Source organism: Malaya genurostris, chromosome 3 (genome assembly GCF_030247185.1).
Source record: "Malaya genurostris strain Urasoe2022 chromosome 3, Malgen_1.1, whole genome shotgun sequence".
NCBI lineage: Eukaryota > Metazoa > Arthropoda > Insecta > Diptera > Culicidae > Malaya > Malaya genurostris.
The window spans coordinates 210,714,841-210,733,258 of NC_080572.1; the positions used below are offsets into that span (position 1 = coordinate 210,714,841).

Consider the following 18,418-nt stretch of genomic DNA (forward strand, 5'->3'; position numbering starts at 1 on the left):
AGTTTGGAGGATTTTTACGCGGATTTCCGAAGTTACGCGGTTTTTTTGCGCAGATTTTTTTACCCGGTTCAAATCCCCCGCGTAGAAAGAGACCTCAGTGTAATTTTCTAATACATCACCACTATTGATCCATTTATGTACCACCTCACCATATCATCATTTTTGAGAATTTTTTCTGAGTTATCGTGCAACAAAATAAATTCAAATTTTTTGCATGATAAAAAGCATCATTCGAACAACATTTTGTAATTTTTTTGTGGAAAATATTGAGAAATAAGTCGGTGAAGAGGTATTTTTGAGAACGCTTCTTAAAAATTATGATTTGCGGTGTCCACTGTATCTCAGCGCAGACTGATAAGAAGTCAACAAATCAAAGCAGCATAGACAGAGTAGATGTTTTTCTAGACCCCAACGTTTCTGTTTGATTTTTGTTTAATTTTTTGAATTTTTGGTGGTTGTTCAAAGTGAAAACTACGATTTATCACAAAAAAATTCTCCATTTTGTAGCTGTAAAACCTTCCCAAAGTAACAAACAAGGAAAAGGAAAACGTTGGGGTTTGGTTTTTTTATGTAGAAAGTGTGTGCAAAATTTGAAAAAAATGGTTCAGTAGTTTTTGAATGACGATGGACACGGACTTTCAAAACCTGCTTTCGAGAAAAACGCGTTTAAAGTTTTTTGTCTAAAAAATCAATGGAAACAATTTATTACTCAAGGGAGTCCGTAGGGTCTAACATTTTCACAAAATCATATTTTTTCTTGTGTATTCTTTTATAATGAAATATTTCAAGAATGCTTTGTCAAGTTTTTAAGTCGATCGAAGCAGAAATCTTGGAGTTTTTTTACGATAGGCTTGAAAATTTCACAGAAGATTCTTGATGTTTCATTATGAGAAAATATAAAGAAAATAATAACTACGGAAAAAAATCCAACAAATCTAAGCCCTACTAAGGGCTACAAATGTTTACAAAAGTGACATAAGAATTATTCTACTGTTGAAATATACAAATGGGAAGTGAAAATAATCAGTTTAGAGAAACTTCGCCCCAAACGAGTGCAAACGAAACCAACATTCAGCTTCTTTGCTTTCGAGAAAAATGTATTGGTTTCAAAGCGTTTTTGATGGCTTCAGGATATGCAAGTGGTGTCAGATATTTTATTATTCATTACATCTGCATTAAGTTAGAGGAAATTATTCGTATTCACGTTAATCCGCCTCTTTCTACAGCAAATTCGTTTAAAACGTTTGGTTTTGAGCAGGATACTTTCAATTTGATTTGCAAAGCGTTTTCAAATATACACTCAAATGAATATACTTACGAAATTAGAACTGCGGAAATGCAACTGAAAAGATTTACCAAAAGCACACAACCATATTCAATCATTCAAAGCATGGTCAGATCCTTCTCAGCAAATGAAAAATAATCAGTCAGATTTGTAAGCAAACCGAAAAAAAAAACTCAACGGTAATGTTTTATCTTTGAGGAACTAGTAGAGCTTTTGCTTGATTAAATCTTGACCGATGGGGGGAAAAAACTACCGCAGAAGGAATGCTGCTGGGATATAGATAGTGATTAATTAGTTTCGTGTAACGACGGACTGCTGCCTCTGAAGTTTCCATATCTATTACTTTAGCAAAGCCATCTTAGATATATGCAAAGTTGCATAAGCAGATGCATGCCATCTTCCACTGATCGGAAGACAGCAAAACTTTATCTATCGCCGGTGGCGAGCTCAGATTCTGTTATACTATGAACTAATAGCATGGTCATAAGCGTGTCAAGGGGAATGAAACGGGAAAATTGAAAACGAGTAAGAATTTAATTCATTGTACAACTCGTGTAAATCAACGAAAATTTCAATATTGCATTAATTTTACTACCTTGTGTTCCATAACGGTCCGACTCTTTTAGACCCCTTGTCGCCAATGTTCGCGCTACGCTCCTGAACTTTGATATAAACGAGCTCCACTTTAATTAATGACTCTAGGAAGTGACGGGGAAAGATTCTTCGTTACGCGAACTAGGATTACTGTCGAAGCTTGGTGTTGTAAAATACCATGTTATGGTCCTTTAGATTAATCACCTTCATGCCTGATAAGGATCTGACCAAGTCCAGTTCAGATGGTCTTACAGATATACAGTGCAAAGTTGGGTCTTGGCAAAACGAGGTCATAGCGCACTTCTGCCGTCAATCTGCCATTAGCGGGTGCGCCCACGTCGAGAGGGTGCTGCTGATTTTATCGCGCGGGTGTCAGCTTCATAATACCAATCTATCAGCCATCGGAATCGGCCTTCCATTGTACTTTCCGGTGGGAAAGCAGCACGCGGAAGCATATGTCTGTGACGTGGCACTTTTGGAAATCAATTTCGCTTAATTGGCAATCAATCAAACTGCAATCAAACGTTTTATGTTCACGGTTAAGCAATCATGGATGGAAATTGGCATTTCAAAATGATCGAACTGAAAGCATCGTTTGTTTAGAGTTATTGAAGTCAAATCCGGTGTCAGATGGAATTACGAACAGTCTACTGCAGTATGACATCTTGCCAAACCGACCAAAAAGCTTACCTTTCCGGTAGTGAGTTGAGGTTAAATATTCTGGAACATTTTCGTTTATTGAACTGAACATATTAGACTGTCTAGGTGATTTTTTTTCTTAGTCTAGAAGAACAACTCCACGAGAGTCGTGCGTAGATTTATTTTCTGTAAATAATTTTCTGTAGTATTTTTCGAAATAATTATCTTTGTTTCTTGAAAGAAAACAAAAAAGTTTGTTTGCTCACCATTTAGCACAACATACGAAATGAAACAGTTCCACTATTTCCGGTGCTTCAGGATAGTCGGACTCGCTTTATTTGGCCTTCTATTGAAATTGACGTTTCTTGTTTTGCCACTTAAAATTATTGATGCACTTCACACTTTAATTCCGGAACCGGAAGTCGGATCCGGAAAAAATCCATAAGACCGTTCATTGATCATTAGTTTTTACACACCGATCAGGCCATCTCTGAGGAAAGTGACTAAATGGGATGAAATTGATTTTTTTTAGTAATCACCCTGTAATTCCGGAACATGAATTCGGATGTATATAAAATTCAAGAACTATGTATAAAAATACAAGAACTTAAATTTGAATCTAAGTTTGTTAGAATCCTGGTGCGAATAAAAAAGGGGGGCGGGTTAGTTTGTTTAGGAATTCGAGCCCCCCTTCTAAACTCAGGAAATTATTAGGGGAGACCGAGCATAGACCAAACACGGGGTTAAATCGGACAGCTCAAATATCTTATAAACCGGCAATTATTTCGATCCATGGATTGACTTTGTAGACGCGTTTTTATGTGATGGACAGACGTCAATTAACTGGAGGTTGAGATGTTAGTTTCACGAAAGGTTCATATTAAGGTATCTTGAGATTTGGCACCCCATTGTATTCGTATATAATTTGTGTGTCCGGAGTCCGGTTTAGTTCCGCAGTTCCAGGAATATTGGATTTTGGGTTGGTACGAAAACTAATAATAACTAAATGGATATTTTTTTTTTCAATTTACAAAAAGTGTCCGGCTAAGCCTCTGGTTTAATCTAAATTATGAAAACTTTTTTCTTTAGATGTTTAAGGCAATTATAAAATGGATAATTAAAAAAAAACGACTTATAATCTTTGTAAAATTACGTTCTGAACCCCTTCCTCCATCTCCCTCCTCAACATTTTCTGGGTACTAGCTTGTTAAAATCGGATCAGGGTCATTTCGCCGAAAGGGTAATTTCATCGAATTTTTCATTAATCTTAATATCGTGATTGGAAATGATTAAAAAACAACAAAAAAAATGATTATGTTTACTCCCGTTTTGTTGACCTACAATCGTATTTAAGAAATCATCCAGTGACTTGAATAATTTTTGTAGCTTTATTTATGGTCCTCAGAAAGGAATTTCCGAAAAAAAACTTGTTGACTTTATTAATGTATCTATCAGGCAATTGTTTGCGGTATGTTCCGATAACTGAGAGCAGATGATAAAATGCCGCATCTGTTTTGTTCGCATGCCATCCGATCTCGCTATCGCTAGTTCGGACCTAACTGAAGCAGGAAATCTAGCTTTGAGTAGACCGGACAAACGAGGCGGTTATGTGTCTGCGCCACATCAATTATTCAGGAAACATAAAAACAAATAGATCATTTTGATGAATGACCAGGATTCTCAGTTTCCTAATAAATTATGTTATGTATTCAAAACCCTTTCGACCCTTTCGGCGAAATAACCCTTTCGGCGAAACGACTTACAGCGAAATGGCTTTCGACGAAATGACTCGCTTCCTTACAATCGATTTAGCCATCTTTGAGAAAAGTGAACGCACAAAATGTTACATACGTTCATACACACATATACAGATATTTTGCGTACTCGACGAACTGAGTCGAATGGTATAAAGACTGTCCCAAAAAGTATGGACGCAACCAAAAACCGCTGCCATTTCGAAATGGTTCAGAATCTGTTAATTTTTATGGCTGCGTCCTGTTGTTTACACTCTTCTCTAACCACTTGTGCAGTTTTATATTCGTTTTCATTAGTTTGTTTCGAAATGCGTGGACTTTCAGCAGAACAACGTCAGTTCGTGCTCGCATCGCATCCGACGCAGTCCAAAACGGTCGCGACTTACGGTCGCGACGACAGAAACAAAGACAATACAGTGCAGTGAACAATAGAGTGTACGAAATGGGCAAATACGATTTAACAAAGCCTGAAACTTGGCCTACAAGGCCAAATTCAATTTGTATTGATTTCAAGCGCTGCAAAGTTAGACCTGCAGCAACCGAAATTGAAATCTTGCTTAAGGAACGAATGCATCTAAACGTTAATGATGTTAGTGAGATTCAATTCAACAAGGCGTCGAACTGTGTGTACATTATGTTTAAACGTGAAAAAGATGCAATTGCATTTGCTTCGGTTAATAACGGGGTGCACAGTATTGATCATGACAATGTTAAATATAAAATCCCTGTGTACATGGTGGACAATGCCATAGAAGTACGCGTGCATGACCTTCCCCCGCAGACCAGCGAGGGGTATGTTCGGGAATGTATGTCGCAGTACGGTGAAGTTCTTTCCATCGAAAAGGAAGTAATGCGGAATTTTTTCGCGGGTATCCGGAATGGCGTGAGAGTGGTACGTATGCAACTACGTAAAGCAATTCCATCTTACATCATATGTGGTCAAGACGGGATACATCCGTGTAAAACGTTGATTACGTATGAAAATCAATTGGTTACATGTCAGTTTTGTGAACAACCTGTACACTACGGCAAACCTTGCACTGAAACTGCGAAAACAAACAAAACAAACAAAAACAAGGACAACCGCTCAACAACGGAAACTAGTGAATGCAGTGCTTCTGTTTCAAAAACAGCTTCACCATCTAACCAACTATCAACTGCAATCAATGTACAAAGCGCATCTACGGCAACTGCAAATGAACCCAAGACGGCGATCAACAACGAAAACAAGGAAACGGAAACCGCTCATAACTCCAACGATATAGCAATGGATGATACGAGCAACGGACAAAACGACCTCCAATCTTCGCTAAAAGGAAATGGAAGCTCCTCTCCCCCTAGAAGAAGGGTGACAACGAGATCCAACAATAAAAAAATAATTTTATGTAACAAAAACATGGGTAAATCGGCCACGTAAAGCTATACGCAAATTGGCCTGAATAAAAATTGTTAAAAAAAAAGCAGAATAACGTCTAAAAGTTGTGTACAAATGTTGCACAGAACGTGGACTGTCACTGAGAAAGATAGCAAAAATGGAAGGAGTAAGTGATAAAGCCGTGCGAAATGCAATCAGGAAGTTCGGTGAGGATAACACCTTTTAGGGTAAACCAAAAACGGGTCGAAAAAAAGGTCCTGCTGATCCTCAGTTGGATAAACGTATACTGAAGGCGTTCGAGCAAAAGAAAGAGGTTTCAGTTCGGGATGTGGCCAAAAAAGTGGGCACTTCGAAGTCAAATGTTCTTCTTGCTAAAGAACGTTTGAATCTTCGAACCTATAAGAAGCAGAAATAACCAAAACGTAGTCCGAAACAAGAAGCATCGATCAGGCCGAGGGTTCGAAAGCTGTACAATACGATTCTTGCTGGAAATTTGCACTAAATAATTATGGACGACGAAACCTACGTGAAACTCGATTACAAATCCTTGCCGGGACCACAATATTATACGGTGCGAGAAGGGCAAGTGTTAAACCAGTCCGAGACATCGATTGAAGTCGAAAAAATTGGTAAGAAAGCTATGGTTTGGTAAGCAATTTGTAGCTGCGGTAGGATTTCGAAACCCTTCATCATCACTGCTTCAATGAACACCGAAATCTACATCAAGGAATGTTTACAAAAACGACTTCTACCCATGATTCGAAGCCACAAGGATCCTGTTGTCTTCTGGCCAGATCTTGCTTCTTGCCACTACTCGAAATCAACGGTAGAATGGTATACTACCAAAAATGTCACTTTCGTCCCAAAAGACATGAATCCACCAAATTGCCCACAACTTCGACCAATTGAGGAATTTTGGGCATTAACGAAGGCACATCTTAGGAAGCATGTCTCGGCAGCCGAAATCATTCAACAGTTCGAAAAAGATTGGAAAAAAGTGTCAAAACTTGTCGCCAAGAAGTCTGTACGGAATTTAATGAGGAACGTTCGCAAGAAGGTGCACCAGCAAGTCTACAATGGCTAAGTAGCAAATGTTGAGAATAATATTCTGTTGTTGTAGTCTAATATTTATTAGTATATCGAATGAAATTTGAATATCTAACACTTGTGAATTATTTATAGAGAAATCAAAGTGCGTCCATACTTTCTGGGACAGTCTTTATGACACTCGGTCCTCCAGTAGGCGGTTCAAAAGTCGGTTTTACAGTGATTGCACAACCTTTCTATTAGGAATGCAAAAAGACAAAATTATCATAAATCGGATTCTAAAATTTTTGTTACCCCGTCGTTTTTTACCCGTCTCATATTGAAAGATCAAACGGCTGTCACTTTTGGTTTCGGAGTTATAATGTAATAAATCCAAGATGGCGACTCCCGGTTTATCGATATTCCTTGGGAACCCTTACGATATGGGTATTTTCGGAACGGATTTGAAGAGTAGAGGTCGAAAGACAATGATTGAGGTTGTTTCGAAATCCTACATGGTGGTTTCCGGTTAATTGGTAGTTCTTGGAAAACCTTACTATATGGATATATGAATAGGGATTTTATGTGTAGGTACCAAAAAACGATGTTTGAGGTAGATACGAAACACAAGATGGCCTCTTATAAAATTGTTTTCCGGCACCTTTTCATCAAATTCTCTTCAAAATACCCATATTTCTAGGAGATTCAAGGAATATAAATAAACCAGAAAACGCCATCTTGGATTTTCAAAATACCTCAAACATAATTTTCTGGAATTTCTGCTCTTTAGACCTGTTCCAAAAATACCCATATTGTAGTAGTTTCCATGGAAAATAAATGAGCCAGAAATCGTTTTCATTATATGCAAAAATCTCATTTTACGAAGTAGATTCATGTTCGTACTCACTAGTCAAACTACCTTCCTCGCTCACAGCCAGGGGTTGACTAATACCGTTTTCGTTTTTGAACCTACACGCGGGCGACTCTGACTCCGAGTAAAACGAACACGTGGTACGCGCCCTAAACTACAACTCATGAAAAGAAGAAAAAATAAACAAACTTGCATGGGAGCGTGATGCGACCCGAGAAAATTTTCAGAGCGAAACTACGCGATTGGAGTCTGATATAAATAAAACTGTGTTGGAGCATATATTTATAGATTCCGTTTCGTGTGATAGTTCATACTGCGCAAATCGGACGAGATGATATGATTGGCTCGGGAAAACATAAGTCAATTCAAACCGATTTTTCAATGGTATACTATTGAAATACTTCAATAACGTTGCTTCATATGGTTGAGTTAGATGTTTCCGAACCGATTTATAGTTAAATTATATAAATTCATCAACAAATGACTGCGTTATAAGCGTTCAAGATTATGACTGGAAAAGGTTGAGCGGTTAGTTTAATGACAAAACATTTTTGGGGTAATTAAATGTGATATCACGAGCTTGTGTCGCATACAGGCGTTTTACTATAGTCATCAGTTACACTGGTAGATCCTAACGGTATTCACTTCAAGACTGTTAATTGCATATGGTATCACTAGAATGAACCATGTACAAGGATTTATGAGCACTTTTTCATAATTCATAAAAATGATCTCTTTAATTGGATGTGAGGTCAGGAACGGGAACTGTGAGCTAAAGTCATCGGTTATGTTGGTGGATTTGAAGACCTATATTCTAATGAGGTTCTGAGTTAGCAAGAACCTACACACATCTCATTACAGTGTGCCAATTTTTATATAGTACAATCAGTGCATACCCAACTCAATATTCATGCAAAGATGCCAGTTACGCGTTTACATAGATACTGATCTTTTTTTCAGATAATTCTTGGATGTCCAAGATTTATTATATTTCACAATACACCGCTTACTAATGCATTTTGGAGTTCATTTTGATCAGTATCTAACGGGGAAAACATATTGAAAAAATGACATGCGAATGCAACTATGTGATGAAAGCCGCGTGGCCAAGTGAAGCGAAGCATGCTTGGTTCTTCCAATCAATTGGGCTATCTTTTCTGGGGTTTTCAGGAGTTGGCTACGGGTTCGAGTTCCATCTCTGCCGTAATATTTTCGCGGTTTTCATCACATCACATCACATTACATGCATTTGCATGTAATTTTTACAATCTGTTTTTCCCTTTTGATGCTGATCAAATTTTAAACTAGCTCAAGGCGGCTCTAACTAATTTTAACAAGAAACATTATTTGCGAGAAAATCCGAAGTCCGTTTCCCGTACATAAACTCAGTATATAAAAGCCAGTGGTGCCAGATGTGCAGATTTACGGATTTCTGATTAACGTTGCAGACATTTATGGGTTTTACTTATTATAAAATGTTGAATGGACATTTTTGAATATTACATCTTTCGAACATTTGACTTTCGTTTTTGCTCGCGTAAAAAGCAATATCTTTTCCAATGCCACTGAAGCAGTTTGATTGCACAAAGTTTGTTATTCCTGAAATACACTCGTCACCCTGTTGACAGCTCAGTAGCTAAATGAGTGTTTATCGCACTGGCCTAGATTTTGAATGTCCTAGCATTCTTCTTCAGACGGTGACGCGGGAAGGACACATCCTCACCACTAAGTGGATTAAAAACGAATGAATACTCGGTATATTGACGGAAACTTGTTCGCCTTCATTTCTATCATCACGAAAAGGCTTACCTTCCATTGGTTGGCAGCGGAAATCCATCCAGCGTCCATGAGATCTGCGGCGTCGGATTACCCTGGGCGGAACATTTGAGTGACACGGCCGGTCCCGGTTGCAGCGTCTGTTCTATGAAGCTGTACACCAGGGATGGTGGAGCGTCTGCAGATCGAGAAAGAAAGAAAAAAAATATAGAAAACAAAACGGAACGAGATGAGAAAATGAACATAAATGGCTCTGGTTGGATAAACAAACCGCAAAAAGTCCTCGGAAAGCGATGGGAACGAGTAGAAAATTGGCAGAATTTTCTTTTCTTTTTTTTCTCTCTCAAGCCTTGGGATGTGGGGGTGGGCCGGAGCGATTTGCGAGAGCCGGCTGATAATTAATTTGCGGTTGAGTAATTTTCTCCGGAGCCTCCGAGTACTTTCCGCAGTTCTAGCAAAGGGGTGGTTAGAACGAAGTAGCATGAGTATGTCGAGAAGCCCTTTAATGCTTTGACCGAAAAATTATGATCGCTGTAATAGGTTCGAACCCATATTAGAACGTGAAATAGAAGTAGAAGAAGTTCTCTGGTGCTCGTAAACACATTCACGTGTTGGGAATGTTTTTATTAATTATATTTACACAAATTATGCAGGATTGGGTTCCCAGGCAGTCAATTATCGCCCTAATTATCCTATACCAACAATTTTCACACGGTTTTTATTTCGCGGATTACAAAACAAAATCAAGTCTCACCGAACGGCAGGTCGTCAGTGAGCATCTAAATTCGAATTCATTAAAATTAGAAAGATAAACAAGGGGGTGTTTGTGTTGGCGGGAGTTTTCAAGAGTTCCACTGCGCCGTGACCCGTGTTTAATGGAGTGTCTGTGTTAGCCGCAAGAAATAGGCGACGGTAATTGGGAAAAGCGCAAACAGCAGACGACGGGTCGGCATTAGGGATCTAGATTATGCAACACGTCCGTTTCTTCGGTTTTTGGCTTTTTGCCTGACTGTGGCTAGGTGTGTTCCGCCCGTACGTATGCTTTTCGGTAATGATAAAATCTTAATCAAACGTACAAAGTTTTCCGGTTTGGCCACATTCCAGCATGGGATGATGCTTGTCGGTGCGGATATTTTTATTCGAAATTGGGTCACATGGGATGTATATAGAAATGGGTTTATTCCAGTCAATCGTTGGATGTGCTTTTCTTGTTTGTCGGGAGATGTGGCGTGTTGATGCGGAGAAATAGTTAATAGGGTCATTTGGAAAAAGCTTGCTTGGCACAGGACAACTTAGCTAGCGATTCAAAATTTTTACGTACTGAATTAGATACAATTTTATACACAATATCAATAACCGATTTTAAGTTAGAATAAATTATATAATAGTTTTTGTCAGATTCCTCAATGATTAACAATGTTGCTCATTTTTCCAAATTAGGAAATCATTTTTGTGTTGTACTACAATTTTGGCAATGTTGATTACATTACCTTACTATTTGTTTGTTTTACTTCGAGAAATTCTCGAAATTAACAGTAGAAAAGATGACAAAATCAGGTCTTCCTCCGGTTTGACTAAAACTTTGTACATGTGTTCAGTTTGGCAAACCATAATTTTTACATCGATTCGACTCAAGACCTATTCCTTTCGTGGAATTTGGCATTCCTTTCGTGGAATTTGGCATTTCTGTTTCAACAGACTTCGCAGCCGATTCATAGGGTACATAATCATTGCATGGCTAGTACTACGATCCTACTGACACTAAGAATCCTTCCAGGTCGGGGCTCGAACATACGACAACTGGCTTGTAAGACCAGCGCCGTATGCATTGAACCGCCAACCCGGGCGTACTTTGTACAAGTATGTTTTTGAAGTTAAGTAACCGCTCTAAACAAATATACACTGAAAAAAAGGTTAATATTTTTTCTAGATTTAGAAAACTAACCGGAAAACCTGTTTTAATATTAGCATTAGCATTAGCATTAGCTATATATTACAGCAGAAATTCAACAAAACGCTACAACTTAAAAATGTTTAGAAAAGAGTTTAGCGGATTTCGATTGCACATTTCAATTTATGTTAAAGTAAAATCTATTTAATCACAGGTGAGAAAGTGAAGTGAGCTCCATTTCATCACATTTGATTACTATTGCGGTACTTCCGGAACCGAAAGCTGGATATTGACGTAGTGACATTCGGCTCATTCAACCATAAACCATAATCTATATATATATATAAAAATGCAGAGATCATTCTTTGTAATCGCATCACGTAAGAACGGATGGACGGATTGAGATGCTTTTTTTTTGTTTGATCAGTTTTTACCCTCACCGGGTTCGTACATCAAAAAAATTAGAAAAACTTACCGGAAAAGTGGGAAAAACCAATAAAGTTATTTTTTATGGACAATGGAATTTTCCACTGAAAAAGTCGCCAATGATTGCTAGATCTACAATTGATGTTTGGCGCGCAAGGAGATACTCAGTATTTCGCCGTTAAAGAAAAGAATACTAGATCTTTGGAAAATAGTTTAGCGCGCAACGAGTAGATTTGGGTGGAGATTTTACATGCATGATTGATTCGTCATTTGGAAACACGTGCTTAATAGGACATCAAAATCATTACTTGCCAAATGACTGTTTTAGCTATACCGTAAACAGAAGCACAAGTTCTAATGTCATTTACCAGTAGATGTAGTTAGATGAATTATGTGGGCCATCGTGGGCGTGAGTTGAACAAATCAAATTATGTAACGATTTTTTACGTATCAATGATAGGATTCTGCTGTTGAAATAATGAGTTCAGATGAAAATATTTTCCTTGCATTTAGCATGCTGACGTTTGTTCAGCCGATTCGAGTGAGTTTTCAAGAGTGGTTTACTTCAAAACGGATGGTATTCATAACATTTGTAAGCTGCTTAAGCCAAATCATTTCATTTTCCGAACTTTGGATTACGTGACGAATTACCTTATGCGAATCGTGAATATCATATCTGAAGGAGAAATCGTGGCATGTAAGAACCATGAGTTGTGAGATCTGATGTTTTATACATTGGCTTTAACGATAAGAAGAATACTGGTATAATCACTCCTCATGTTCACTCCGCTAGAACAGAATATTGATTCTCAGGACTGAATACTAAGCAAACCGATGTGGTGGCTCGACGAATGAGAGGCCTTTCGATACAATTCTTGAACGAATATAGCGTTCATGTCAAAGTAAATGAACACAATATTTAATAAAAGGGTAATTTGAACTTTCGAATGTCCAAGTATTTTTCATTTTATCGCTAATTCATTGATCGAAAATTGATCCTGTCATAATCCTGCTACGAACATTCATCAAACATGACTAAGTAATATCACTAGCGGTGAAGTAGGTTATGGACAACCGTTCAAAATTAGTTTATTACTTTCGATAATCCCTAAGGATTTGCTATTAAATTTTAAACGTCTTCAGTACAAATAAGTCTTAATATTCAATGATAAACAACAATCCCCGAGGGCTGCTTTTGGAAATTTGTGGGGTCAATTTAAAGTATTTATCTTGGTCATCTCTTTTTCATCCATCTGTTAATTTATTTATTTGTTTATTCAGGAGCAAGGGAAAAGCCTGCTGGAGCTGAGATTTTGGTTCTCCTTCTCCAGCAGGCATAAAACCTTCTCATCTTTTGTATCAACAAATAACATTTGACCAAATGATACATAACGAAATCTTAAATTACCCTTATTTAAACTACAAAGTTAACTAACAACTATTCATATTGACTAATTATCCTAATAATACTAGCGGGAAAATATTTGGAGAAAACGGGGTTTAATGGCGTTACGAGATAAATTGAAATTAAATCCATCAGAGCAAGTATTGAATACGCGACATATACTCGAAAACGGTTCAATGAACCCATAGTTAGTTCTAACACGAGGAATTCTGAGAAAGGGATTAAACCGCAAATTACGCCGAAGAATGTCAAAACTTAGCTGTTGTAGGAGATCTGCACTATCAATTCGAGATTGGATGAGGTCCGCGACGAAAACAGCTTTTTGTGTATCACGGCGGACAGATAGCAAATCGAAGTGTATGTCTACAAAGATTTTCGTAGCTTGGAAGATTAAATGGATCTCTCCAGGGCAGGCGACGCAAAGCAAAACGAATGAACTTGCACTGAACAGTTTCAATGCGTAGCTTATCTGTTTGATAATATGGTGCCCAAACAACAACAGCATACTCGCGAGCTAGAGCGCAATATAACGATTTCAGGCAGTATATGTTATTGAAATTTTTTGAGATGCGAAAGATGAATCCTAGCATCTTTAATGCTTTAGAGAGGGTATATTCTATGTGATCTTTGAAACTAAGTTTTGAATCCAATAACACTCCTGGATCCTTAATTGATGTCTCCCGTTTTAGTACAGCTTGCGAAATAGTGTAATCATACATGATCGTGGTTCGTTTACGAGAGAAGGAGATAACGAAGCATTTGAAGGCGTTGATAACCATTCTGTTGACGTTGCACCAGTTAGAAAATACATCCAACTGTGACTGCAAGAAGTTTGAGTCTTTCAGATATTTGATGAGATGAAACAGTTTGAAATCGTCGGCGAATGATAGCTTCATGCATTGCAATGCGAAATTCAGATCATTTAGATATAGCAGAAATATGAATGGTCCTAGATGGCTTCCCTGAGGAACACCAGAGCTCACGATGAATGATGGAGTAACGCAGTCGCCAATTCTCACGGTCATACTACGACCAGTCAGATATGATTCAATCCAATCCATCATCCCACATGTCAAATCTTTAGTTTGAGAGAGATCTACAATCTCTGTTCAATACACTGACTCGAAGGATGAGATGGCAAACGGTGCATTTGTTTAGTTTTTGCGTAACTAAAGCATTGAACATATCCACAATAATTCTTGATGATATTTCTTCTTCGGGAAGAAGTTATTGTGTTGGATATGAATTTGCCGTAATTCGTTTATTGTAAGCCAAGTAATCAGTAAAATAATGGAAAGAAACATTAACGTTTGGCAACTCTGCTGTTCGAAAACACAAATTTGAAAAAATAATTTCAGGCGAGACGAAGTTCGACGGGTCAGCTAGTGTACCTATAATTTTTTTACGATTCTCTACAATGATTTGAATTTTGAAAACAAAAATGAACCGGTAGTTGGAAAAAGAGGTAGCTTATGAACAAAGCATTCTTGAAATTGATATTTTTATACTAAGCACCCTACCTTCGGAACCAGGGGTTTGATCCAAATGAAAGTTGGGATATTTTTATGGCATCTTAAGACCTGACACTATTTTAACATTTTTGGTGCATATCACTCTGTAATTCCGGAATCGGAAGTCGGATCCAAGTGAATTTCAGAAACTTCGTATGGGACCATAAGACCTTTCATTTGAATTTAAGATGGTGAAAATCGGTTCAGCCATCTTCGAATGGGAGAGTGAAAATATTTGTCAGACATTCGACTCAGTTCGTCGAGCTGAGTCGAATGGTATTTGACATTTGGCCCTCCGGACCCCGTCAGTTTTTTTAGTGATTGTAGCCTTTCTATATGCGATAGGCAAAAACATCACAAATTCAAGTACATACAACTTAAATGGCAGTACTAGCCCTTTTAACCCGTTTTACCTATTTTTTTGCCATAAATCCTATCATTGGTTAAACTTTCTATCGCATTCCGAAAGGAGACTGATTGCGGTTGATAGAAATCGACTAATATTACGTAGAAAGCCCAAAAAAGTATATTACAATTAGATTCAATGACCGCATGTTATACCGTTTTACCCCAATATTGATAGAATACATTGGAGTAAAACGATATAACATGATTCGTGCGGTCATTGAATCTATTTCTAAATTACTTTTTAGGGCTTTCTTGGTAATATCATTCGTTTTCAATCAACCGCAATCAGTTACCTTTTGGAATGCAAATGGGAAGTTTAACGAATTATACAATTTATGAAATTAATTTGGGTAAAACGGAATAAATGGGCTAATACACCGAAACCTCCATTTACGAACTAAACGGGGGTTCGTAAAAACAGGTAGTTCGCAAAAAATGTTTACGTTATTTAGAATTTACTTAGTAAAAAAAGGTTTTGTGTAATGAATGTGAAACACCGCGCATCATATGGCTATTTTCGGAACGGATGTGAAGAGTAAGTCCAAGAAAATGATGTTTGGGCTCGTTTCAAAATCCAAGATGGCGGCTTCCGGTTTATTGAGATTGCTTAAAACACCTAACAATATGGCTATCTTTGGAACGCAATTGATGAGTAGATGTCGGAAAACGATGTTTGAGGAGATTTTGAATTTCAAGATGGCGACTTCCGGTTGATTGATATTCCTTGAAATTCCTTCCCTTACAATATGGGTATTTTCGGAACGAGATTGAAAAGAAGGCGTCGGAAAACGATATTTGAGGTGGTTTTGAAATGCAAAACAGTGACTTCGGTATTTTTTGAAAGATTTTGCCGTATTCATTTAACTTAGTATTCCTTGAAAACACTATACCGGAAGTCAACTGATTGAATTCTTGAATTATTTTTTTGTTTTAAGGGTTTTTAAGGCATATCGATAAACCGGAGGATGTTATATTGGAATTCGAGACAACGTCAAACCTTGTTTTACGGCATCTGTTTATTAAATACTTTCTAAAAATACAAATATTGTAAAGGTTTTCAAGGAATATCAATGATCCGGAAGTCGTCACCTTGAATTTTAGAATCACCTCAAACATCGTTTTCCGACATTTACTCATCAATTACGTTCCGAAGATACCCATATTGTAAAAGTTTTCAAGGAATATAAATCAACCGGAAGTCGCCATCTTGGATTTACAAAAAAAAACCTCAAACATCATTTTTCGGAAACTACTCTTTAAACCCGTTCCAAAAATACCCAAATTGTAGTTGTTTCCATGGAATATAAATGAGTCGGAAATCGCTTTCGATGTATGCCAAAACCTCTTTTTACGAAGTAAGTTCGTAAAAAAAGTTTACGTTATTTGGGATTTTTTCGTAAAAAAGATTACGTTATTTGGGATTTGGTTCGTAAAAAGAGTTACGTAAAAAAAAGGTAACGTATAAAAAGTGTTCGTGAACGGAGGTTTGGGTGTACTGTCATTCCCATTATATGTACTTGAATCACTGAAGTTTTCTACGAATCACTATTGATAGGTCGCATTGAATCTGAATGAACGTAAATAAGAATTGAACTTAAACTTAAGTTTGAGGGAAAACTGGGGTAAAACGATGTTGCACGATTCATGGTATCATGAAAACTCTCTGGTAATTAATTTGTGGGATTATATGCGTAACATAGAACTGTCTTGGTTTACCATAATAACACCGATTAGCCGAATTTTTTTTTCTGTAAATTTATGGAAGAAATAAATTTGGAGTAAAACAGAATACAGTTTTTTGCGATCATTCTGATTAACAGCAATCCATTTATATGATTTATGAAAATGTCAGGAGTACCTTTTGATTAGTCGAATTCATTTTTTTTCAGAGTTTTGCAGTCAGTTTTTCAAAGTAAGGTAACAAAAAGAGGAATTCGGTGCAAAACGGGCATGATTGAACGAATTTTGCACCTATTCTAATGATCATCAATCGATTCTACGATAATTTTTGTTTAAGAGAAACCTGCTTTGAAAATATTTACATACATTCCTTTGAAATTATAGAGTTAGGTCGCTTTTTTAATTCTTTTTTTCCCACTGTGCGTCGGATCGATTTGAAGTTTTCGGAGGTTTAATACAATCGCTGATATTTAGAGTCGATAGGGTGATCCCCAAGACCCTTTTCATGTGAAAAGTCTGTTTAGTGAAGCAGTTTAGCACTAAGCAGTTCAATTTGAACTGCTCTGCACTGCTGTTTAGTGAAGCTAAAATCTAAGTTTTGTCCCAACCTACCTAACCTATATAAGCGTTATGAACGGATTCGGTACTGTTTCTCAATCAGGCATGTTTCATCCAAACCCAGATTTAAAAAGTGGTTTCATCTAAGAAAATCTAAGAATCGGCACGGTTAGCCGCGAATAAAAACTTTGTTCGGCTTTTTCTCGAAACCACATTTTCCCAACTGGGTGTGACTTGTGTTCCAAAACTATAGCTCGTATTAATAGGAACCAAACGGTAATTTACTCATTAGATTTATTTAATATATGTCGTTTATTTATACCCGGTTTTAACCTAGTTACAGTCGTTCGCCGGTACTCGTAAGATGTCTCTCTCTATGGTCGGGACTACAACCAAAAATATTCAAAGTTATCAACAATTAAAAGTGCAAAAAAAGGTTCGAAAATAGAAACATTAGCGCCATTTTGGCGCCAGAAACATATATCGAAGAAGCCAAATGATTGAGAAAATCACAGAAAAGATGATTTTTTGGAAAAAAATTGGTACGCTTACCAACTCGATGCTGTTGTAGAACTGTGTCTACCACAGCTCAGGGTGGGGGAAATGGTAAAACGCGTATTTACGGATTGCATAAGAACGCAGTTTCGAGTCCTGCCTCTGAGCGTATCTTTTTCCAAAAAATCATCTTTTCTGAGAGTTTTTCATTTACTTGGCTTCTTCAGTATATGCTTTCACTCAGTCATTGCAAAACTGAACTTAGTTATGGCGGCATTTTCGTCAAATCATCAAAAAATTCATAAATCGTTACTGCCATTTTGTGTTTCACCGGTGGAAATTTTACGTTCTAGTTCCGACCATAACCAATTAGTTACAAAATATGAAACTGTTTTACTTTTCGATGATTGGTCTCCAAGAAACAATGACACCCACCAACAAATCGAACGGGGTTGAGTAGCTGTTTTCAGAGCAGCCATATTGAAACAATAAAACTGATTTTTTTTATGAAGTTTAATATACGTACTTTTATCTGTAAAAAGTATAATTTTGAAATAATGTTTAACAATGGGTGGAATTAAAAAACCACATCTCTTGGAGGAACCTGGCCTAAATTACTCAAAGTCTTTAAAATTATAATTTCAAATAGTTCCTACAACCCAATTCAGTATAGAGCGTTTTGCTCATTGAATGACAGATATGGAATAATAAATAGAAACCTTAA

General features: G+C 37.2%; 1 protein-coding gene across 17 annotated transcripts in view; it reads right to left on the bottom strand.

The window, feature by feature from the left end:
* Positions 1–18,418, bottom strand: part of LOC131434696 (cell adhesion molecule Dscam2) — a 446,907-nt gene that overhangs the window by 87,471 nt on the left and 341,018 nt on the right. For all 17 annotated transcript variants that reach the window (XR_009230382.1, XM_058601701.1, XM_058601704.1 and 14 more), the window contains exon 7: positions 9,354–9,498. Coding sequence is in view for 16 of the 17 variants with exons in the window: in XM_058601701.1 (XP_058457684.1) it covers positions 9,354–9,498 (145 nt within the window). In the remaining variant the exon portion in view is untranslated. The remainder of the gene's footprint in view (positions 1–9,353; positions 9,499–18,418) is intronic.